This window comes from Mycteria americana, chromosome 19 (genome assembly GCF_035582795.1).
Source record: "Mycteria americana isolate JAX WOST 10 ecotype Jacksonville Zoo and Gardens chromosome 19, USCA_MyAme_1.0, whole genome shotgun sequence".
NCBI classification, from domain to species: Eukaryota; Metazoa; Chordata; class Aves; order Ciconiiformes; family Ciconiidae; genus Mycteria; species Mycteria americana.
Window position 1 is genome coordinate 1,348,384 of NC_134383.1, and position 23,345 is coordinate 1,371,728.

Sequence of the window (23,345 nt, forward strand, 5' to 3'; positions counted from 1 at the left end):
CCAGTAAAAGTCCTATTCTGATATTTAAAAGTAGACAGGCACCTCTTACGTTTATTCGCGCTTGGTATTCGGCGCTGCCCACCGAGTTCCGCGCGGTGCACCGGTACACGCCGCCGTCCTTGATCTGCGGGCTCGTCACGTTCATGTGGCTGACCGTGGTGCCGTCCGACATGGTGTACTGGTTGGTGCGGTGCCCGCCGTCCCGCGGGATGGGCTCGTCGTCCAGCGCCCAGGTGACGGTCGGCGGGGGGGCCCCCTTGGCGGCACACATCAGGGAGAACTGCTCCCCGGGGTTGACCACCTTCTCGCTGAAGGAGGAGACGATGCGGGGGGTCCCATCTGGGGGGCACCCAGGGGGAGGGGGGTCAGGGAGCGGCAGCCACAGGCGGCGGCAGTCACCCGCTGGCGGGACGGCTTTGAGCTCCCGCCCGGGGTGGGAGCCCCGGCTCAGCTGGGAGGGCAGCCCTAGTCGGCGACGCGCGCGGGGCCGCGCCTGCATCCCCGCCGCAGGGAGACGCCGGGAGGGGGCACGCTGGTTGACACGGACATGGGCTTGAGGGGACGCCGGGCTCAGCGGAGCCCATCCCTCGTCCAGCCACCCAGCGATCTGATCGGGGAGGGGACGCCCGCTGAAAGGCAGTGCCTCGGCCCAGGGCTGGGGATGGGCAAGTCAAGCCTTCTTCTGGTCCCGCTCCGTCCCGGCCGTGCTGCGTCCCTGAGCTGCCTGCAGACGGCACGCCCGGCCCGGGAAGCGGGCTGGGAGCAGTCCGGCCCCAGGAGCCCCCACCCCAGCGGGTCTCCCTGCCCTCCAGCCGTGCGCAAAGCATCCCGGCAACCCGGGGATGCGGCGGCTCGGAGAGGGGCAGAGGAAAGCCCCCGCCGCCCCCTGCCCGAGGAAGCCAGCTCACCCTCCAGCATGATGATGGAGAAGTCCTGTGCCGTCTGGGACCTGCGGGTGGCAAAGCACTGGTAGGCGCCGGAGTGGCTCTTCTGGGCGGCCGTGATGAGGAGGGTCTCGTTGCTGATCCCCCGGATGGAGATGTAGTCATCCACCACCACGAGGTCCGTGTTGCGGTACCAGCGGATGACGTACTCGGGGGACCCGCTGAGGGCACAAGAGAGGATGACGGTGCTGCCGATGCCCGTTTTGAGCTTCTTTGGTGTGAGGGTCACACGCAGAGGGTCTGTGCGAGAAAGGGCGAGAGCGGGCGAGGCGTTGGCGGCGCCAGGCAGCGCGGCGGGAGGCGTCCCGTCGTTACCGCGCGCTCTCTGCCTTTCCCGCCCCGGCAGCGCCAGCCCAACTACGTGTAAAACGTCACCGCGCAATAAGGCAGGAGGCCCCCTCCCCGTCCTCCCTGCTGACGGCCCCTGCTTTCCCCGTCCGCCCCGGGCCCCCGGCGGGGGTGCCGGCAGAGCGGGTGCCACGGGGGAGGTGGCGGGACAGCCGGAAGAAGACGTGGCCGGCGTGATGGGGGACAGCACCGCGCTGGGGATGTGCCAGGGTGGCTCCCAGCGCGCTGCCGGTGCCCGGTTGGCGGTGTGCTCGCCACGGCACTGCTCCAGGTAAGGCAGGCACGGCGCGTGCCAGCCCCAGCAGCTCTGGTACCGCTGGGATCCCAGTGACAGGAGGAACCCCCAGGAACGAAGCACGTGATAAATACTCGGCCTGCCCAGATGGTATTTACCGTTTGGCTGGAGCTTATTTTATGAAAGTCAACAAAACAAAGCGCAGAGAAACCTAACATAAAACCAACATCGCCATCCGGCAATTTACATCCCCTGGTATTGCTCCGAGTTTTCCCGAGGCCCCTCTCCCTGCCCCGACTGAAGCGGTAACTCAGGGGCCGTCTGCAGACGCACGGCTGCCGCACGATAAACCTCCTGCGAGCGCTCGCAGCACCGCATCGGACACGCTGCGTCGCGAGATGGCAGCTTCCGGCGCGTAACGCGCCACGCTGAAATACGAGGCTTGTAATTTATATGGCTGTATAAAACCTCTAAGGCTTCGTATTTATAAAAAGGCTTTATATTTCAGAAGGCTTTATCAAGCTAGGCCCCGGGCGGCAGGACAGAGGGCTCCCCGCTGCCCTGCCCCACTCCTGCCCGCCGTCTCTCACCTATGACCGTGAGGGTCCCCGTGACCTCTGCAGACCCAAAGGTGTTGGTCACCTCGCAGATGTAGGTCCCGCTGTCCTCCACGCGCAGGTCGCTGATGGTCAGGCCCGTGATGCGCTTGGTCCAGCGGCTGTCGGCAGGGAGCGGGCGCCCGTCCTTGATCCACCGGACGGCTGGGTTGGGGTAGCCCGAGGCGATGCAGGGCAGCTCCACCAGCCAGCCCGCCTTCACCTCCCTGGACTGGAAGCTGTCTAGCATCGTGGGGATGGACTCCGCCGGGTCTGGGTTCGGAGAGAAAACAGGCTCAGCCGGCGAAGAGGAGGCGGCCAGGCTTCTCCCCACCGGGACACCAGGAGACCCCCGGCACGGTGACACCGGTACCGCCGTGCCCCCTCGGCGTCAGCCGGGAGAGAGCGGCTCTCCCCGTCCCTGTGAGCCGGCGGCTCTCCCGGGCAGGAGCACTGGATGCCAGCCACGTCCTCCGCTGGGCACGGGGCCGGGCAGGCAGGGGTAGCCTGTCCCAGCCGGGGCAGCCGGCACGGCCCCCAGCGCCCGGGCAGCAGGCTGGCGGGGAGGCGGGAGGGCACCGCGCCTCGCTAGCCGATGGGACGGATACGCTCGGCACCGTAGGGATTACTCAAGGTGACACCTAATTGGTGCAAAATACACAAATTCTGTGGCACATTTCAAAATTTACAAGCAAAGGGGCCCATCAGGCAGCTGAGAAAGGAGAAAATTAATCACCAAGTCTCAGGCGTGAAATTAAATTCCAGGGGAAAGAAACCTCTTTCATTACTCCCAAGCAGAAGTAAAACGCCGTGACGTGTAAATAATGACAGCGAGCAGGAGGGGACCGGGCCAGATCGAACGTGCACAGAGAGGGGACGGTACACCCGGCAGCGGCCCACGCTCCTCGAGGGCCGTGCGGCAGGACAGCCGCGGGCGGGACCGGGACCCTCAGGCCTCCGAGAGCCTGGGGCAAGGTCGGGCAAGGTCAGGCAAGCCCCAGCCCGGCCGCCCTAGACCCCCTCCCTCACTCTATGGGGTTAATTCAAGGAGCTAGCATGGGAGCCACAGCCCCTGCACCCGAGGATGGAAAAAGCATATGGCAGAGAGCGGGCACGCCGCAGCTGAGCGGCGGGAGCAGCGGCGTGGCTGCAAGTCGGGCGAGATCCCTCCCGAGCGGAGTAATTTGGGCAGTCAGCAGAGCCAGGAGCGCCCCGAGACACCCGGCGCTACGGACTGCGCTGCCTGCGCTGCAGTATCGCTTGCACGTTCGTCACATCGCGTCAGGCTGCTCACATCGCGGGCTGTCACATCGCATCGCGTCGCACCCCGTCGCCTCTCGCTCGGGGTGCCACGCGGCGCTGCCGCTCGCCGCGCCCAGCACCGGGGGGCTGCGTGCGCGGGGGCGCACGTGAGGCAGCACGAACCCCCTGCGCGGCCCCACCAGGACCTCCTACCCCGCACCGGGACGTCCTCTCGCTGGGGGACGGGAGGTAGCGATGCCATTGCTCCCTCCTGCACCCCGGGAAAAGAGGCACCGCCGTGGGCGGGCAGGGGAGCGGGCGTGCGGGCAGGGCTGGGTGCCCTCACGGGCACCGGAGCCGCGCCGGGCCCGGCGGGGCAGGGTTCCCCCCGCCAGCGTTGCCGGCAGCCGCCTGCTCACCTGAGACCGAGAGCCTGGCTCCGTTGCTCTGCCGCGTCTCCCCACTGTACTTGTGCTTGGTGATACACCTGTAGGTGGACAAGGCATCTTCCTTCTGCACATCCGATATGTACAAACCTCCGTAAGAAGTAATAAAAAACCTATTTTCTGGAGACAGAAAGGGAGGAGAAGGGTGAGCAGACCCCAACCCAGCACGTCATCTCCCAGGCTCTCGGCACCGGGGTCGGGCAGAGCCCCCGCGCTCCGGGCGGGCACCAGAGCTGCGGACAGGAGCCGGGCAGGCAAAGCGGGTCCTTCCGCCACCTCCCGACACCCCGACTGCGCTGGGGTGCAACCTCTGGCTTCGCCTTCTGAAGTTTCAGGCAGGCTGGCAAAGTCGGGCCAAACCGGGCGAGCAGCAGCACTTGCCTTAGCAGCCGTGGGCGTGCAGCAGCAGCAGCCCCCGTGGGTGCGCAACGGCCTGCCTCCCGCGGCAGCGCTCATCCTGCCGCACACGCACCCGCCCGGGCGCAAAGACGGGCTCGGGGGGTCCTTGCACGCGCCGGCGCTCCCCAGGGGTCGGATTCAGGGGACTGAGCCGAGGCAGCCGGCCGGCAGCCCTCTCCCCTCCCTGCCCCGGCCGGCCGTCGCAACGAGCTCTAGGCTGGCCGCGGAGTCGCGGCAACGTGGTGGCTGCGGAGGGCGAGGAGGGCGCGTGGCACGATGCTCCGCCGGCACGATGCTCCGCCGCACCACCACGTCGCCGCGCGCTGCATAGCAACGCGGCAATTAAAAGTGAATCCGTCCCGCTGAGTTAATCATTAGCTTAACTTACTTAGAAGCGTGTGAAAACAAATAAGGGCTTGAGCTGATATTTGAGCGCTGGGGGAGCGTGGCAGGAGAGCCGGCAGGGCAGCACAGCCCCGGGCAGCGCTGCCGGAGCAGCCCCCTCCAGCCAGCAGGTTTCGGAGCCTGGCGCGCACCAGGGCGCGCGGGGAAAGAAGTCTTCGACTCGCTCGTGAAGCTGGCCCGACCCCTCTAATTCATCACGAACGTTACCGGTAATTACCAGGAATAGAGAGACCTGCGCTGCGGTGCAATTTAGCGGCTACGCGGAGGGCAGGGTAAGCGGAGGCGCTGGAGAGAAGCTCCCCTGCCCACCTGGAAAACCGCCTTCCCTGCCCCGCTGCCCGTGCTAACGGCGAAGGAGCCTTTGACCCCAGTTTCCGTGGGGCCTTTGGGGTTTACCGCAGCGCCAGCCGCCACCGAGCCTCAGCTGGGACGGGGGGGTCCATCTGCTCGGCTGCGCCGTGTTCCAGCCAAACCACCCCCCGCCAAGCACAGCAAATGCAGGGAAGCAGACGGTAATCAGTAGAGCTGAAGGTGCAGGGTTGAAACCTTTAAACCCAGCCTTTAAAGCAGCAATGGCCGCAAACGGCTCCTTCAAGCCCCGCACCACGCTCGGTACACCAGGACCTAGCTGCGGAGGAGAATCAACTGTTTTTTCTTCCAGCACCTTTTGGAAGCACCTGGATGTTCTCGGTTCAGGTGGAGGAAAGCGCCGTGGTTGAACCCGTAAGAGCAGGAGAAGCACGGGTGGAAGCGGGGAATTAAAGGCACACGCTGCCCGAGCGGCCTGGCTCCCCCCTCCCGGGGCAGAACTGCAGCAGCCTCTCCCTGCCCACAGCGGCAGCGCTCGGGGCGACGCACTGACAGAAAACGGGCTCTTCACCCAGGGAACCGGAGCACGTCCCCAGCGTGAGCCACGGCGATGGCAGCCCTGAGCTCTGCTGGCGCGACCCCGTTCCAGCTGCAGCTTAGCTCCACGTGCGTATTTGTCTCCGATTGCTCGACGTGAGAGCGTTAGGGACTCTAAACAGCAAAGAAACAGCAACCTTAATAAAACGCGACCCTGGCTGCGGTGACCAGGAGGCAGAGGCGACCGCCGGGCTGGCAGCCCCGTGCAGATTCTCCCGGAGGCAGCGGGAGCACGGGCAGGCAGCCCCACAGGGTGCCACGGGCACCGGGGCGGCCGTCCCCGCGCCCCACGCCACCGCAGCAGCACGGCACCCGCGTCTCCGGCCCCGCTGGGAGCGGGCAGGGGCTCCCCAGCCAAAACCCGGGGCGCGGATTTTGGCTCCGCGCTAGAGCACGGCAAGGCCAGCGCAGCAGCACGCGCGCTGCACCGGTACCCAACCGGGAGCAAAGGCGCGGCGGCGCGAGGCTCGCGCTCCGCGCTGCCGACCGGAGGCGCCGAGGGATTCGTACAAACCTCCGTAAAAGGGAAGGGGGGAGCAGTCCCGCAAGTGCAACTGAAATAACATGCAAATCAAACATTAATTTTGCATCTCCCATCAAACCAGTAAGCGAAGGTCGTTGGCTGCACTGGAATTTGAGGGGGGGGAGCCCGTTTCCACGGTAACAGGGGCTGTATTTTGCAAAGCGCTCGGCAGCCCCAACCGGCCTCCCCCTCCCCGCACGCTGGCACGCGCTCGTCCGCGCCCGGTTAACCGCAGCCCCGTTCGCAGGCACGCTCTGCTCCTCCTCTGGAAACAAAGCCTCGCAAGAGCCGGAGCGGCGCACCAGGAGCCAGCGGAGGAGCGGACAGCAGCGGGGCTGCGTCCCCCCGGGGCCCGCGGCAGCGGCGGCAGGGCCCGGCGGAGCCAAGCTCCCGCCTGCGGCGAGGCGAAGGGGAGCAGAGCCCCAGGCTCCCGCCCAGGCAGCGGGAGACGAGGAGGAGGAGGAGAGCGACACGCGGGAGCGGGCAGGGCGAGAGCGTCGCTGAGCGGGGCTGCAAAGCAAGCCCTGCCTGCACCTACCGCCCTCGGCCCCCCGCCGGCTGGAGCTCCCGGCTGTCGAGGCCCGCGCGCCCGAGATCAAGCCTCCGAGCCAGGGCTCGAGCCAGAGCCTCAGCCCCCGAGACAGGAACGGGCAGGAAAGCTGCAGGTTTTAGTATCCACCTCTCTACCGTGCAGCAGCGGGAGGCATCTGCCCCCTCGCAAGCCGCAGCTTTGAAGATGCCATTACGTTAACTGTAAGGTCCACGACCTGACAGCACGGCTTCCGTTTTTTTTGTTTTTTTTTTTTTTTTTCCCAAAAAGGGACAAGTAACTCCATCGAGGAGCGTTACACTGGTTCAAGGGAGAGATGCAGGGCAATAATTGATGCAAACGGCTCCGACAGAGACCTCACCAAAGTGACTTATCGCCGAGTTTGCTAGCGAGATTAACATCGAAGGTCGCTGAATAAAATCACATCTTTCTGCCTGCCAGGAGGTGGAAAAGCTTTACGGGAAGCAGAGGATTAAGTACAGCCGCGGCCAGACTGGAGCGACGCGCCTCTAATAACTCTTCCAGCCAGACTTGAGCCGCTGCCTCTGGAAGCCCCCCGCGCCCGTCTCGCCCGCCCCCGCGAGAGAGGAGCGGGGCAGCCGAGAGCCCCGCCAGCCCCCGGGAGCTTGCCCCCCACCCAGGGAACAGCACGAGGGCGAGAGGGGGCTCTCCTGCACGGCACGCGTTAGGAGGGACTCTGGCCGGGTACGGGCGCGCACACGTATTCGCTGTGACCAGAATCCTCGCCCGCATCCCGCTGCCTGTGGTGGCCATGAAACTCCCGCATCGGTCCCAAGGGCCTTCCAATTTCAAGAGAAAAATCACAGTCGATATAGGTTACCAGCTACTGCTCCATCCAATATAGATTTATAAAAACAACGGGGTCAGGGCTTCAGGAGAGAGCGCATTTTATAGTTCATAAGACTAATGAGATAACTTTCCCTTGGTACTCCGGGGCCGATATTTCCTTACACAGTCTATTTTAACTGCTAGAGAATCAATAGGTGCCAGCGTTTATGAATTAGCCATACTTTGAGCATACGCATCCCAAGGCATCCCGGACAAATCCAATAACTGCTTGGTGCTATTTCTGGCCACGTTTAAAGCGACAAACGCCTCCCCGGGGGGAAGGCACGGAGGGGGAAGCCCCAAAGAACAAAGCCGGTGATTTTCCGCCGCTGCCGTAACAGCACTCTGCTACTGCGGCTGCTGGCGCAGGAGGCCGCTTGCCCGGCACGGGGCTTGCTCCCCGGGGCGGGCCAGCAAACCCAGCCAGCAGGGAAACTCCTGCCCACCACCGCGGCACGGCACGGCACGGCCCCACTCGCCACGTCTCTCCGCCAGCTGCCGGATGGATTGCAGGCACCCCCCTCCCCAAGACGGCCGGAGCGGTGGGACGCAGCGCCCAGCCGGGGCGGGGGACGCGGGCAGAGGAGCGGGCTGGCAGGCAGCGGCCGCGCACCAGAGCTGCCTTTCATCTCAGCAGGCTGAGCCCGGCTCCGTGCCGCAGCAAATGCCGAAAGCAGAGGGGGCCCGGATTGGGCGCCAAGATTAAAGATCCATCCATCCATCCCAGAGATGTTAAAGAGGAACCGCGACTCGAGCGCAATGCAAATTTAATAAGAGCCGCACGATATCTGACAGATTTATTTACATGTTTGCCTGCAGTCAGGATCCCAGGGGAGGTGTAAGGCAGTCACCGCTCCCCAGCCCGTTCAAAGGCAGCACATCTCTCCCGCGCAGCCGAGCCGCCGCGCGCCCAGCCCAACGCTCCCGCCTGGAAGGTTCGCGGGCATCTGTGACACAACCGACGCCAGCTGAGCAAGCGGGTCAGGCTTTGCACAAAGGGCTCCCTCTCCGCTCTCTCCTCCTCCTCCTCCTCGGTGCAGGAGGAGCGGCCCTCCGCCTGAAGGGAGCACCGAGCCCCAGAAGCCTCCTCCCGAGGAGCTGCGGTAGCTGCGTCCACGGCAGTCCCTGCCGTGCCGCGTCCCGGGGAGGGCAGGGCGCGGGCGGCTGCCCGTTCCCAGGCCCTGCCCGCGCTGCCCTTTGCCCCGGGGAGCTGCCTGCAGCCTGCTGCCTGCTCCTGCGGGCACCGGGGGCTTTGCCAGGGGCCTCCCCGTGCAGGCCTAGGGATCCAGAAACGAACGCAGCCCCGACGGAAGCCCTTTCCCGCGGCGGGCAGGCACGGGCAGGAACGCCAGCCTGCCGCTGCTGGAGGCTGCGGAGCCAGAGGGGGGGAGACGGCAGAGGAGGGGTGGAAGTCGGGCAGTCGTGACGGGCTTTCCGCCTCCCCTCCTTAATCGCCTTTATAAGCACGGCTCCTTCTCCTCCCGTTACAGGATTAACACCCATCTCTCATTCTCCTCTTGCAACAAGATTTTATTTCTAATTACGCTGTAATAAAACCGGGCGCGCTCCCAGGGCTTCTTCCAAATGACTTGTCGACACTAGGCGAGATTGGATCCCACTCGGGCCCCTTGCCGGCGCCTCTGCCTGACGTTCATTAGGCATGCATGAGGGAGAGGTTTTTAGAATGGAATTGCATTTAAATGGCTTTTCTGAGAGGGAGAGATGAAACAAAAAGGAGAGAGAGAGAAGCAAAAAGCAGACGAGGTTTAAAAGGAGGATGTCACTGTCATCTCCCTGTCACACTGCTGCCCGGCAGCCGCGCTGCCAGGTCCCCGCTCCCGGGCGCCCCAAGGCCCCGGCTGCGGCTGGGCGCAGGGCAGGGACGAGCCCTCTGCCCGCGCGGAGCAGCCGGGGCACGGGGCCTGCCCTCTGCTCGCTCAGCCCCTGGCAGAGCCCACCCCACGCGCGGCAGAGCTGCCGCTCAGCAGCGGATCCTTTTCCGGTGAATTAGCTCCTGACGCGTTACAGAATTACCTGCAGACCCCCAGCCTGCCGGCGACAAGTCAACAAATGCAAAAGGAGACGCCGTGGGTTTTTCCGAGCGTCGAGTCTGGCTCTGACCACCGTATTCACAGCCTGGAGAGAGCCGGTGGTGCGGCGGCGTACAAACACCCTCCGCAAACGACCGTAGAGAGGAGTTAACCGCAGCCTCCGGCTGGCGGCTGCCGCATTTCAGCTCCCGCCCGGGACGCGGCTCTGCAGCCGGCGTGCACGAAGGTGCCCGGCTCCCGGGCCCTCTCCTCTCCCCCACGGCAGAGACCGCCTGCAAGAGGACGGCAGCCAGGGGCACGCAGCGCCGAGCGTCTCCACCCTGCCCTGCAGAGACGGGGTGCCCGGGGAGGGCACCGGGGTCTCCCTCGCTGCAGGGGCCCTGGGCTGGGCCATCACCCCGGCCGAGGGGCACCGACGGCAGCTGCCGTGACGGCGGCCAGCTTTACCGGCAGAAACGGCCTCCGGAGCCGAGGATTTTCCTGGCAGGGCTTAGGAAAGCACGCGCCGAAACAAACAGGGGATCGGTAAACTCAGGTGTTCGTATCGGCAATCCTGCTGCCCGCAGGCGGGGAGCGAGCAGCCAGCACGTGGCTCGCACGCGCGCCGAGCAGAGCACCGGCAGCACCGCGGCCAGGCCCGCCCTTTCCAGACCTGGCGGCTCTCACCGGCTGCTCGGGTGCAATCCCCACTGCAAAAATCAACCCCCAGCAGCATGACAAGGAGTTTCCAACCAAGCAGAGGAAGTTAAGCTGTTCGCGGACGCTCACATCGCAGGCAGCGAAAGCCGGTGAATACATTACTGCCTTCGCGGGGAATCTGCCGGGTGGGAATCACCTTCTTAAAGCTCCCCCCACGCAGTGCCCCTGCTCTCCCTGTCCTGACGTACACGTTATCTCCCGAAATCTTACAGTCCACGTAACAATTAGCATCCCTGTCACTTCGCTCTCGGTGCCATGGCTTCACCGTCTGCGTTTCTCTCTCTCTGGGCAACGAAGGCATAAGCGACGTTCTGATTTTGTGCACGGGAAGCTTTTTGGGAGGGAAAGCAAAAGGCTGCGTTTCAGAGCTGCCAACGCAACCCAGGTAGGCGCTTAAGGAAATCACAAACGTTAATTGCATTTCACCGGAGAGAATGAAAAATGTTGCCGTGACCGTACTATGTCATACCCGTGTCGTGCCCACCGCACCCCGAGCAGCGGCTCCAGACGTTCTCCTTCTCCACTTGACTCACTGGCAGCGGCTGTTGCCGCTACCTGGGCGCCGCTTCCCCGATACGGGCTCGCAAGTCGGCAAACTTGGGAAAACAGATGTTAAGAAAGATCTCTTTCTATTAACTCCCTCGGAAGCAAGGTATCCTGCAGGGCTGGTAGGAGTTATTAAATCAAGAGTAATTATTTACCAGAGGGCCGGCGTTGCAAGGGGTTTTCCTAGAAGTAAATCCAGAATTACGCTACCCGCAGAACTGGATTCACGCGGGCATAAACGAGAGCAGAGTTCTCCTCTCGGGGATTTAATCCGCCTCTGAGTCACCGGAGCTTTTCACGGGCGCAGGCAGCGAAACGACGAGTGTTTGGGGGCACGGGCATTTGTTTGTGCCTTACTTTGAGAACGACACACCGTCACCGAACCCACCAAGGCGGAGGAATTCCCCGGCGCGGGGGACAGCTCTGCAGAGCGGACCGGGGCCAGGGCTTGCCCGCAGAGCATCGCCTGCCCCCGGCACCAGCCGCGCTGGCACTGCCAAAGGAGGAGGAGGAATTAATCTCCCGAGGTGGTCCGGAGCCGTCTAATACCAGCAGAAAATTACAGAACAGGATGAAGAGCATTACAAAATGAATAGGAGGGGACTAGAGATTTCCATGGCTAATCCTGTTAACGAGACGATTTCTTATCAAACTCATTACGTGGCAGAAAGCGGGGGGGAGGGAGGGAGGGAGGGAGGGGCTGGCAAGGGAGGCTGGGGAAGGGGGAGGAAAGGCGACGCCAGGCAAAGGGGATCCGCGGGCCCACGCGGACCCGGGGCTGGCAGGAGCGCACCGCGGCTCCCCGCGCCCAGCCCGCGACGCCGCGTCTCCGTATCGAGCGCGTCGCTTTAGCGAGAATTGTATTTCCATTTCCAAGGAGAGCTAAATATTACTAGAGTGACATTTACCACAAAATAGTGCCGTCTGCTTCAGCCGTATTACCAGTCCTCTCCCAGCGCTGAGCTGCAGCGGGTAGAGATTACGGCAGGCATAAAAAAAATATAAAATCCATCGAGATAACACTCATTCCAAAAAGTGATTTTTCTGGTGTAATTTTTTTTAACCTCCTATTACGACGAGGCTCGTTTTCCGGGAGGAAGCAAAATGAAAGGCTTCAGTCCTCGGGCTGAATGCGCGTCTGCCTTCGCTCCGGCAGCGGCAGAGGCTTCGGCGCGGGCTGGGGGCTCGGGCAGGCAGCCCACCGGCAGCTCTGCCCGCGGCTCCCGCAGCTCTGCCCGCCTGGCACCCGCCGAGCTGACGCCTGCCTCCCGCTCGGCCACGCAAGAGCCAAGCAGAGCAGCCTGGCACGGCAACCTGCCGCTGCCGGCGGGGCTCAGGGATTCCGCGGAATTTCAGCACGTTCCCCGCCAGCCCCTCCACCTCCTGCGCCCGAGTCACGGGGGCTTCACTGCTACTTTGTGTGCAGTGCTTAATTTTTTTTTTTAATTTGCTATTTAAAAAACCGCGGAACTAGTCAGATTTCATGCTAATGAGAAGAGAATCTGGATCGAGGACTGTGCAAAAATTTGCATCTCAAAGAGGAAAACAGGAAGTCGCTAAGAAAGGAAAATCCACCACTGAGGTAGCACGTATGGCCATAATTAGGCTAATGCTGCCTCTGTTCTGTCAGCTCATTTCCATCAGCCCCAGGGTAAGGGGGACAACGGGCTCCTTCACCACCCTCCCGACGCACTGAGACGCGCTTCCCTGCCGTGGCACCCGGCCGCGGCGCAGCCAGCCAGGGCGGGAGCCGGCACGAGGGATGCCGAGAGCCAGGCCGGCGGCGCGGGATGAAGGACAGCACGGGGGAGGTGGCGGGCCCGCTCCCCCAGCGAGGAGGGTCTGCGAGAAAGGACGCGCGTCCGGAGAGTCCTCTCCAGCGGCACCGCCGCCGCCACGGGCGCGCGTGCCCACCCAAAGGAAGAAGATATTGCAGCACCCTCGTGTGACCTCAGTCGTAACCGCCTCGTAACTACGCCCTTCCCCAGAAGGTGCGGCCCTGCGAGGTGCCCCGAGCCCAGCCTGCCCAGCCCAAGGTCATGGTGAACGCGCGGCTCTGCCTGGCTACGGCCACGGCCACGGCACCGGCTCCCGCCGCCTGCCCGGACGCGCGGCTGCCTCCAGCCCGCCCGCCTTGGCACCCGCCGCCGAGCAGAACCCGGCAGCACAGAACCAGCGACCGTCGTCCCCCATTTTGAGAGGGGCTAATTTGCAGTGTTTCATCACGTGTCCCCTGATTTTTTAATTGGGTTTTGTTGCCGCCGTAGACGTTGCTGCACAAACAATTCTGAACTGCTCTAACCAAGATATTTGCTCATAAAAATCCATCATGAACGCCGAGAATGATAGAAATGGAAAACGCCTAATGAAAACACAGGCGAAACAACAGGTACTTCGGTCCTTTGCCATCCATCAACAACCTCGGGTTATTAAAAGTACGGGAGGGAAAAAAATCCTCACGTCTGCAATCAAATCTTGAGAAACCTTGAAAAGACAAATACCCGCATAGGAGGAAATTCTTTGCCCCCACTTCAGTCTGCAGGAGTTTCGCCATAATTATAATAAGAGTAAGGCTGCTGGATAACACGAGAATTATTTTCCCCACTTACGTTGTCAAATGATCATTTTGCCCTGCAGTGAAATCTCAATAATTATAATGCCGAACCATGAAAGAACAAAGAAATTAAAAAAGCGGCATTTTCTTCCAGGGAGCGGGGGGGAAGGGGGAGAACCGCGATCGCAGGACTGAAAGCGCATCCTTTCTCTCATTATCTTTCTCAGGGCCGCGCGTCTCTCATCCAAGCGGTAAGAAACCCTCGACCGCCTTTCTCCGTGGCACGAGCAGCCGGGCAAGCCCCTCTTTGAGCGGGGCAGCTCCGGTGCCCGGATAACTCCGTCAGACGGAGGGGACCGTGCGGACGGGAGCGGGCACCTCCGTGCCCGACGCGGCGGAGCTCCCCCACCCAGAAGTCCGCTGCTTGGCAGGAGCGGGAGCCACGGCATCGCCCGCCAGCCCCCCGAGCCCCAGCCCGAGCCCCCCAGCTCTGCGGGGACCTCCCCGCGCCGGCCGGCGAGGGTCTCGGCCGCGGGACGGGGGGAGCGCCGGCTGCAAAGCCGGCCATCGCAGGCCGTACCTTCGCACCCGTTCCAACACCGACCGCCCGTTGGCAGGGGAAAGGCAAGGGGAAATAAAAGAGAAAGAACGGGGACAGAAAAGGGAGGGGGGGGATAAAGGAGTCGAACAAGAAAAACAAGATGACAGAACGCTTGCTCCACAGCCCTCGGCTAAATTACAAACCAGTTTACTGAGGTGGAAAGCTGCAGTGAGCTGAGGAGGAATATGTGGAAACCATCTGCAGATTTAAAAATAATCTATTTTACGATCACCCTCGAACATATTCTTTTGCAGAAACCAAATAGGATTTGTTGTTGTTGTTTTGTGCAAACTGTTAGGGAAAAATTACTAGAAACATGCAGGGGGTTTTGCCTTCTTGAGTACTGAGAGGCTAAATATGCCCTTCCTTATGTTTAGAATAGTAACAGTCATCTTAAAATTAACTTGGTCTGCATCAGAGCTTAAAAACAGTTGCAATTCAGAGCCTGCAGAAAGCAGGACAAACCTGCACTGGGATATCTAGCGCTTCTAGCTGACAGATGTCTTCCTACATACAGTAAATATAGGTCGTCTTTTCCTACCCAGAGAACTGTAGATCTTAATTAACCAGGCCACTAGCAGCATATGTAATGATTTTTTGCAGCTTGCTAAGTCAACCTTCCCTTGATGAGGCAGAGGGAAAATGAGACGCGCCTGTAAGGGAACCATCTCCTCCCGACCCGACTTCCTCGCCCCAGCCGCAGCAGTCTGTGCAAGCCTTGCGCTGCGGCTCCAGTCGTTATTTCACGCTGCAAAATCCGTCTAACGAGATCAGAAGGGTGCAGAGTCCCGCCTCGCCCTGCCGCTGAGCGCAGCCGGCAGCCTTACCCGGCCGCCTGGCCTAGCCCAAAGCTCAGCTTCGCCAACGGCAGCCAGAGGGCTTGATTAAGCTTTGCAGGCTAAACCTCGCTCCTCCTTGGAAGCCACTTCTGGATTAAATTATCTCGGGGCTCAGGGAGTCAGAGACAAACGAGCTAGCGAAATTCGTGCCGCATTATGACGAAGCCGTGCCCCTCGGTGGAGGGCGGTCGGCAGCACCCATTGCTCTCGGGTCCCTACTAGAACGCATCGGCAGAGGCGAGCGCGCCGCCGGCAGCGCCTCCTCCAGCGGGTCCGCGCCGAGGGAGCGGAGCCCGGGCTGGCCGCGGCTCGGCCCCGCTGCCGCAGTCCTCAGGTAAGGAGGAGGGGAAGAGCTGGGTGAAGTTTTACAAGACAGCAGCCGTGCACCAGCTGAACGCGGGCATCCAGCAAGCACCCAGCCTTCGCACTGGTCTTCACGTGTAGGGTGCTCTGAATGGGACAGCTGGTCTTTAAAAACCCCTTGAATTAGAGGGAAGGGAGAGCAGAGCCCAAGCACACGGCCTGGATCCTCTTACAGACTCTATTTCTACAGCCAGAAACTCATTTAGCAGTGCAAGAATAGCATAAACAGATCTATTTGCAAAGGCCAAAATGTTGATGCTCAGGATGCTCTGACTACAGAGAAGAGAGCGAGAAGCTTCCGAGAGCCTGCGGTGGGGGGAGAAGTCTTGAGGCCAAAAAGCTCCCTCTGCTAGGTGGAAATCTGGAAGAGAGCTGCAAACTGCTGCCCTGCACCAGCCTTAAATGAATCCTGCTGAAGCCAAGACCTTGTTTGGATGCGACGAGAAAAACCAAAAGCCTCACAAAAGGAACTCCTGTTGCCCAAAACTCAGCAGTAAAGTGGAATGATGCCACGGTGCTGCTCGCTGCCACGGCCCCACGTGTCCACGCAGACACGCTCGCAGGCCGGCGCCGTGCATCCCCTCCTCCCCTCCCTGCTACTCGCCGGGGGAAAAAAAACCAGTGAATGCGACTCGAACAAAGAGCAGAACTTCCTCCCCGCTCATTAGCGCTGGAAAAGCAACAGAAAAAAAATCCACGGGACATAACCTCCTCTTCAGCTCTGAAGTCTGACTGGCTTGGAGAGGGTGGTTGGGTTTATTCTTTGCCTTTCCCCTTGCTCAAAGAGTTGGTCTGCAGATTTTCGTTAAGAAGGCACAGCTAGGAGCCCGTGCCCACGAAGGCACCCCCAAAGCCACCCGGCCTGGGCGCTGGGTCTGCACAAGCCCGCCCCGGGGCAGACAGATTCCTGCACGAGTCCCCCCCGCCGGCACAGCCCCATCACCTTCGTGATGGGCACACCGGCACACCCCCTTCGGGGCTGTCGGCACCTCGAGGCAGCACGCAGCGACCCTCCCCGGCCCGCGCCACGCTCCCGCTCCTTCCAACCTCTCGCCCGCCCCGCCGGAGCGGGAGACTCCCGAGGAAAACCGCCTCTCCTCGCCTTCCCCACCTGCCCCGCAGCCGGGAGCGCTCGGGGGGGCCGGCGGTGGGAGAGGAGGGGGGCTGCTGGGTGGCACGGGGGGCATCGCCTGCCCTCGCCTCCCTGAGCACCACCGCTCACTGCTAACGGCAAGCCCGTGGACTGCAACGCCTGCTGCGGATGAACTAAGCCGTCTCTTCGGAAGCGGGAGAGAAGGGAGAGACGCCTCCGCAGCCACAAAAGCCACCGGCGGTTTGCCGTCGGCCCTTCTCCGTTCACCCACGTTCCAGCGCTGAAAAGGTTCAGAGAGCAACCGGGGAGCTGCAGGCTTTCACGGGAGGAAAGGACCCTCGCGTTGCGTTAGCGTCGCTCCCCCCGACAGGGATAGGGCACAAACGCGCTACAGGGGAGCGTCTTTGCCACGCGCGGGGGCCGCGGCGCTGGCAGCGCGGCTGGGAGGAGGAGCGGCCCCCTCCCTGCCCGGCACACGATCCGCCGCATCTTATCAATAATTATTAAGACAAGGCAAGTGCACGTTGACCTAGTTAGAGGTCCAAGAACAAAACCGGCCACGGTGGCTTTGTTTAACAGCCCAGCAGCTCTGACAGAGACGGGCCTGTCTGGTTGCCCTGGCAGCCTCAGCATTAACGCCTGCACCCCACGAGGACCAGCAACACCCAAGGCACCGTGGATCAGAAGAGACAGCGGCACGCAAAACAGGCAGTGGTCCTCACGGCGCCCGCCCCCCGCCCCGGTCCTGCTGCGGACCCCAGGAGCGGAGTCTGCGTGTCAGCGGATGAGCACGTTGCCAGGGGAGCCCGGAAGAATTCTGGTACCTGCTCATCTAGCAGAATTTATGTACGCATTTGGCACCTGGACCATAAATTACTGCTACGTCGAGCAGAGCGGGCTGACTCAGAGCGCTCGCTCAACAGCACTCGGAGCAGGAGCAGAGGTGCCGGCTCTGCAAACCAGGACGGCACGAGCGAGCCGCATCTGAGCTGTAATCCCACTGAAGAGTCCTCCTTCACGGCAAACGAGGATGAGAGCATGCTACCAGGGCCACCTTATTATTATTATTGTCAGCATATTTAGCTGTTCTCACAAGGTAGCGGCTTTCATAAAGAAGCGTACTTGAGCACTGCCCTGCCTCCTTCAGCAGGGCTACGAGCACCGCCGCGCTGGAGGGCTGCCTGCTCCCTCTCCCTGCAAGTGGGGACCCTCTTCTCCGAGAAGAAAGGCAGGCCACCGGCTCTTCTGCCACGACGTCAAGCGGGGCTGGAGACCGGGAGGCTGAAGAGGGAGCCCGGGAGCCGGGCGTGCACCAGGACCACGCTGCCCTTTGGCGGAGGAGGAAGGAAGGGGTCCGAGAGCGGGGCAGGAGGACCGGGGGTGCCGGGGCTCCGGGCCGTGCCTGCTGCACATCCCCCGACTTCGGTCACCTTCCTCCTCCTGCCGCTCTCCAGGACTCAGCCTAGGCTGGTTGGAAATGACGAGGTGCCTGCCAAGTCTCGGCCCAGCGCTGTCGGCTCTTTATCAGCCCTCTAGACACCTCTTAAAATCCTGGCTGATCGATTTTGCCAGGTAGCGCAGAGACTTACGGCAAGTAATGACCAGGGCAGGACAGCTCTGCCACGGTCCCTGCAGCTTGCCAACACCGTCACGCTCCGCTGCGAGGCATTTGATTCAGGGGCTCGCGAGGATGCCGGCAGGCCCTCGGAAGGAAAGCAGTACCTCCTGGATCGGGGACTCAACCAGAAAAGCAGTCGTGGAGGGGGACAGCCCCAGCAGGCAGCTCCCTCGAGCCGGGGTGCTGAGGCAACGCTACAGCGAGCGGAGCAGCAGCGAGGAGGAGGAGGGAACGGCCCCACAGCCGTACGCAGCCCCGATGCGATTGCCGTACCAAATTATCCAAGAGCGTAAGAAATGCCACAGCGGGTCAGAGCGATGCTCCGGCTGCCCACTGCTCTGCCCCGCAGCAGCAAGAGCAGACGCTGCTCCGGGAGGGCACCCGAGCACAGGCGTGGCTGCAGTCCGGTTCCCCCCCACTTGCCCAGCATCCCCCGTTGCATCAGGGACGCGAGCGGGGACATCCCTGCCTAGTCTTTTTAGTAACCGCTTATAGATCCAGCGTGCATGGACATATCTCATCAGCCCCTCCCAGCCCCGGCGACAGGGTCTGTGTCTGCAGCCTTCTGTGGCCGCAGAGCTGACAAGGCGCTGCCAGCACGGGCACTTTCCGTTACAGCAATCCCCTCCCAGCGTCGGGGAGCCCCGCCGAGCGAGCACTGGGGGATTCGGTGAGTAAGAGTTTACGCTTCAAAGACAGTGGGGAAATGCTCCGGATAGCTCAAAACAGGATCACAATAACGATGCAGGGCTGGAAGAATTAGTCAGATGTTGCGGGATGCAGCACAATCCCCAGCACCCATCTGCGAGCGGTGGCTTGGTCACCGCAGACGGGGAGAAGAGAGATCCCGTGTCCTCCTGACAGCAGCACAACAGCATCCCCGGCCTAGGAGCTCAACTTCGGCAAATTCAACCTCGAAATAAGATGCAATTTCCTAGCAACAAGTAATGAGATGCCGGGGCAGCTTACCAGGAGAGCGAGCGGACTCCACATGGCTCGAAGTCTTTAAATGCGATGAGATTTTGTTACACCATGCTTTCATCTGCCTTCCGAGCGTCCAGGGGCCGGAGCGGGCTGGGGGACGTTCTCAGCAGCCCGTTCGGCTTTAGACCGGGGGAAGTGAGGAGCAGCACACGAGGGCCTGGCACCCCCGGGCATCGCCACCGGGTCACCCATCATTTTCGGAAAGCACGCTCCCTCCGAGAGGAACGGCCGTTGGTCATCACAACGGCACAGAGACGCACGACCACCCCCCGCGCCCACGCTGTGCTCCGCTCGGTTCGGGGTGTTCTGTTCCTGGGAGCTGGCACCCCATAGTTTGCCTGTGACTCAGGTGTGACCTACTGCATGTTGCTCGCATGCAGCACGCACGCACACGCACGCACGCACAGAGTTTCATCCGAGACCTGAGCTCATTCTGTCCCCCTCCTGCCTCCAATTTGCTTCCCGCAGTGACATTCAGGATGAATCCCTGCATCTCGGGCAACCGCGAAAGGCTCTCGAGAGGTGCCCGCCCCCACGCCTGCCAGGTCGGAGCATCGCTCAGGGCAAGGGACACGAGGACAGCGTGGACGCTGGCATCGCCGGCCTGGGGGGACACCTCCTTGGCCACTGGCCTTCTGCCCAAGGCTCCCTCCTGCTCTGCACGGTTCAGTGGTGCCTTTATAGCATCCGCTGTGCCAGGACAGCCCGAGGCCTCAGCGCCAGCTTCAGCAGTCACGGCTGGCCTCGTCCGAGCCGGCCGCCGCGGAGAGGCAGCAGCCCACGCTGGGAAGCCACCACAGCGGGGTCACCCCGGGAGGGCAGGCACAGGAGGGGAGGTGCAGAAGGGAGCCCCAGACACGGGGGTAGAAAGGGACAGCCTGTGGCACAGGCTGGGATGTCCCTCCCCGGGTGGCACGCAGCATCCAGCCTCACGTGTCCAGCTCCAAAGGCGACAGAGCGGGGGGCGCTCGCCCTACGGGGCTTGGCGACAGACTCCGACTACAGGACCCCCCCCGAACACAGCCCTTCTGTCTAGGGCAGAGACCCAGATCTCCGTCCCTCCCCAGCCTGGGACCACTCGCACTTCTCCCGCGGTCCGGCCCCTGCCCAGGTCGCTCTGCCCCTGCAGCTCTGCGGCCAGATCTCACCTCCAAAAAGCCTTTCAAAACCAAGAGGATACAAACTGTTCATCCCTTGCAGCTGCTGTGCAAGCCTTGCTGGCCACCGTTCTCAGCAGCGGCTGCCTCACACGTGCACCTCCAACGCTGCGCTGGAAGGGCGGGCAAAGGGCGGCAGGGCGATTTTGGGAGCAAGGAGGGGTAAGCGCAGCATCCGTACGCGGCCACGCAAGGAGGCTCCTCATCCACGAGCAACGAGGAAGACAACACGAGCCCGGTTTGCACAACAAGCGGAGCAGAGAGCTGTGCCGCTGTCGGGAAAGATGAGCATGCTTTCGCTGCAAAAAGCTGAGCTCTCCCAGGGAAGCAGAGGGCAGCACGGGACGGGCTAGCGATGCTCCTCGCTGACACGCATTAGCGGGCGCACAAGCTAAAGCAGCAGGGCCAATACCCAGCCAATTCACAAGCGTTTTATTCATAAAAACACTGCAAAGTTCACGCGCATTCGCTAATTACTCAACCTGCTCCTCTGTCAGGTGAATAATGAGGGGAAAAATAATCAGCAATTTGTTCAAAACCACACGGAGAAATTCACTCAGCACGTTATTGCAGCGCTCTGCATCCTGAAACTCAGAGCCAGCGTGTCCCGCGCAGCCGTGCTGGTGCACGTATAAAAACCCGCAGCACACACGAAGAGCAGCCCCTACGTAACTAGTGCCCGCCACCCGGCAGCGTTTTCGGCGCACTCGGCCCCCACCCCTGCCAGCCGGTTCAGGCCCTGCTGAGACAGAGCTGCCCGCGGGGCGAGAGGCAGCCGCCAGCCCTCACTCCCAGAGAAGCTTCCTGCAGCCAGCTTTGCAGCCAGGGCTCAGAGCAGTCGGACTCGAGCTGCTCCAGGCGGATGGGCCAGGGCAGGCCACGGTGCTCGGGCACCAGGAGCCGGGGCTGCGGCTCCCGCTGACCCTCAGCAAAGCTGCTGGACGGGGCAGCATCCCTATTTCATACAGAGCTTGGACCACACCCGACAGCTCGCCCCTGCAAGGACAAGGGTGCCCGGCACCGCGGCGCAGGCAGCCGGGGCACATCAGCCACAGCCCCCTCGTTGCTCGCAGCAAGGGACGAGAGACAAAAAAGCACTAAACTACCCTCTTCCAGCTTCTTTCAGCAAAGCATATACCGCGCGTGGCAGCAGAGGAAAGCCCCGTAGAGGACACCGAACATTAAAACCCCTCCAGTGGATCCCACGGTAAAAGGCGACTCGGCTCCCTTTCAGATATAATTTTCGTGCCTGCCCTTTACCGCCTTCATCCTGATCCCCACACAACGAGGAGAGGTGGCGCGAGGCAACGATCTGCACTGAAGCCCTGCTTTGGAGCAAGGCGCACCGGGCGAGAGCCCCGCTTTCCTCTGCTCCCTTTGGGGCTTCTTTTTCTGCTGTACTTGCTCTGAAGCGCGACCAAGAGCGGCACGGCTGGACCAGCTGCCGTTGCCGTAACCTGCCTCCTTCGGTGCCAAGCCCTGCCCTAACGCCGGCTGCCCGCACTCGCTCCCCCCCAGCCGCTCGCTGCTCAGGCCCGTGCCGGGAGCCGCACGCAGCACCCCAATCCCTGCCCCATTTCCAGGGGCTCTGGGCACAGACCGAAGCCAGGGCTGAGCCGGGTCTGGCACGGCTGTACCTCAGAGGAGAGACTTCTTTAAAAAGCGGCGAGGAGCTCCTGCCTCCTTGGAGCGCTCGGAAGCCCAGCCAGGCCTTGCTCTCCGCAGCGCTGCTAATTACCACGGCGTTTCCAGAAGGCAGGAATAATTAAAGCACCTTCCCTTTCCCCGGAGAGCGAGAGCAGGGGCCTTAGCGGGCGGCACGGGGAAGGGAAGCCATTTCCCAAACCTCTTCGCTTTCGTTGGGAACTGGCCCTGGCAGCAGGGCAGAGCGTGCTGCCCAAGAGAGCGCGGAGCCTCCTCGGGGGCTGCTTTTGTCAGCACCCACCCAAAGCGGGAAAGAAGGAGCGAGAGAAGACCAGCTGGCACGAGAGGGCCGGACGGGCAAGCTCAGGATTTGTGGTTGAAGAGGCACTGAAGAGCCAGCGCTTCTGCTCCTGAGGAGCCGCTTCAGCCAGGGGATTATTGCCCTCGCACGCTAATTATTTTAAAAGAAAACCATCCACTAAAATAGCGTGAAAAAGCATCACAGACCACTAGCACTGGAAGCCCCCGCCCTGCGCACCCAAACACCCCGACGCGCTGCGTCACCCTGTTTGTCCGTGGGGTAGGAGGGGGGTGCAAGGACAGGGCCACCGAGAGAGAGCTCCGTGGCCACCGAGAGCCCCAGTGCCACTGAGAGCCCCGGGGCTGGAGTGCAGGTCTCTGGCCAACACCGACTTTCAGACACGGGCTCTGCAACTCCAGCAAAGTTGCAGACAAGCGTTAGCGTCTCCGTAGCGGCAAACGGGAGCGCACGACTTCCAGAGCGTAATCACAGAGAGGCGAGGGGAGGATGGAAACAAAAGCCAGCAATAAATCACCTCCCTGCTGCTACCCGAGGAGACATAATTAAGTTTATGCCTAGAGTGGCGTTGCAGACAGTAGTCCTGGAACGAGACAAACGTAACGCGTGAGCTGAGGTTGTAGTAACACAAGTGCAGAGTGGCAGGCGATACGTGTGCTCAGGAAGGGTCCTCAATTAGGGAGCTGCCATCTCCAAACGCAAGCTACAGGGCAGAGCGCCATTAGATTTCTTACAAGCCGCGCACCGGACGGCGCAGGGCACCGGCGCGCAGCCAGAAAGGGCTCTGCCGCCTCTGGCGAGGTGCCCGCTGCTCCTTCCACCCTCACCCCGAGTAGCCCTGCCTGGGGGTGCCCCTTCCCCTCCCCGCCACTGGGTCCCCGGTCCCCGCTGTCACCCACGCACGGCACAGAGGGTGGCACCCAGAGGTCCACCACGGCGCCGAGCCCGCCAGCCCGCGCCGCCTCCTGCTCGCACTTAAGCACGGGCTTAACTTTAAGCACATGAAATGTCCGCTGATCTCCAAAGGATTATTCGCGGGCTCGGCTGCACGCGCCAGGTGCTCTGCAGGCGCGGGGCCGGGATGCTCAGCGCCCACCCGCGGGACAAAAGGCGGCGATAAACCCTGCAAACGGGGGGTGTAACCAAAACGGCAGGGTGGGCCCCATGAGCTGGCTCAGCACGGGGACTGCCGCTGAGGTTTGAAACCGAGCCGGTCAAAACCGCCTTCCAAAGGCAAAGAACGCCGTGGTCAGTGCGAACCACCTTGTTCCTGAACACACCTGCATGTTTTCAAGTGCTATCCTTTCTTCTCTTAAAAAAAATGTCAACACTCTCTCAGTTGTGTACACAAAAGAGCTTTTTAGGTTTTTTTATAGCACGCAATAATCAAGGACGATCTCAAGCCAGGAGCAAGTTTTCAAAGTGGTTTAGTCC

At 62.0% G+C, this 23,345-nt stretch overlaps 2 protein-coding genes across 3 annotated transcripts in view; one reads left to right on the forward strand and one right to left on the reverse strand.

Annotated features, from left to right (window-relative positions):
• Positions 1-23,345, reverse strand: part of DSCAML1 (DS cell adhesion molecule like 1) — a 104,831-nt gene that overhangs the window by 27,243 nt on the left and 54,243 nt on the right. For both annotated transcript variants that reach the window (XM_075521362.1, XM_075521363.1), the window contains exons 3-6: positions 3,785-3,931; positions 2,118-2,396; positions 909-1,184; positions 43-339 (exon numbers count right to left, since the gene is read on the reverse strand). In XM_075521362.1, coding sequence (XP_075377477.1) covers positions 43-339; positions 909-1,184; positions 2,118-2,396; positions 3,785-3,931 — 999 coding nt within the window. The remainder of the gene's footprint in view (positions 1-42; positions 340-908; positions 1,185-2,117; positions 2,397-3,784; positions 3,932-23,345) is intronic.
• Positions 8,607-23,345, forward strand: part of ZW10 (zw10 kinetochore protein) — a 227,747-nt gene continuing 213,008 nt past the window's right edge. The window contains exon 1 of the mRNA XM_075521354.1: positions 8,607-8,612. The gene's annotated coding sequence lies outside the window, so the exon portion shown is untranslated. The remainder of the gene's footprint in view (positions 8,613-23,345) is intronic.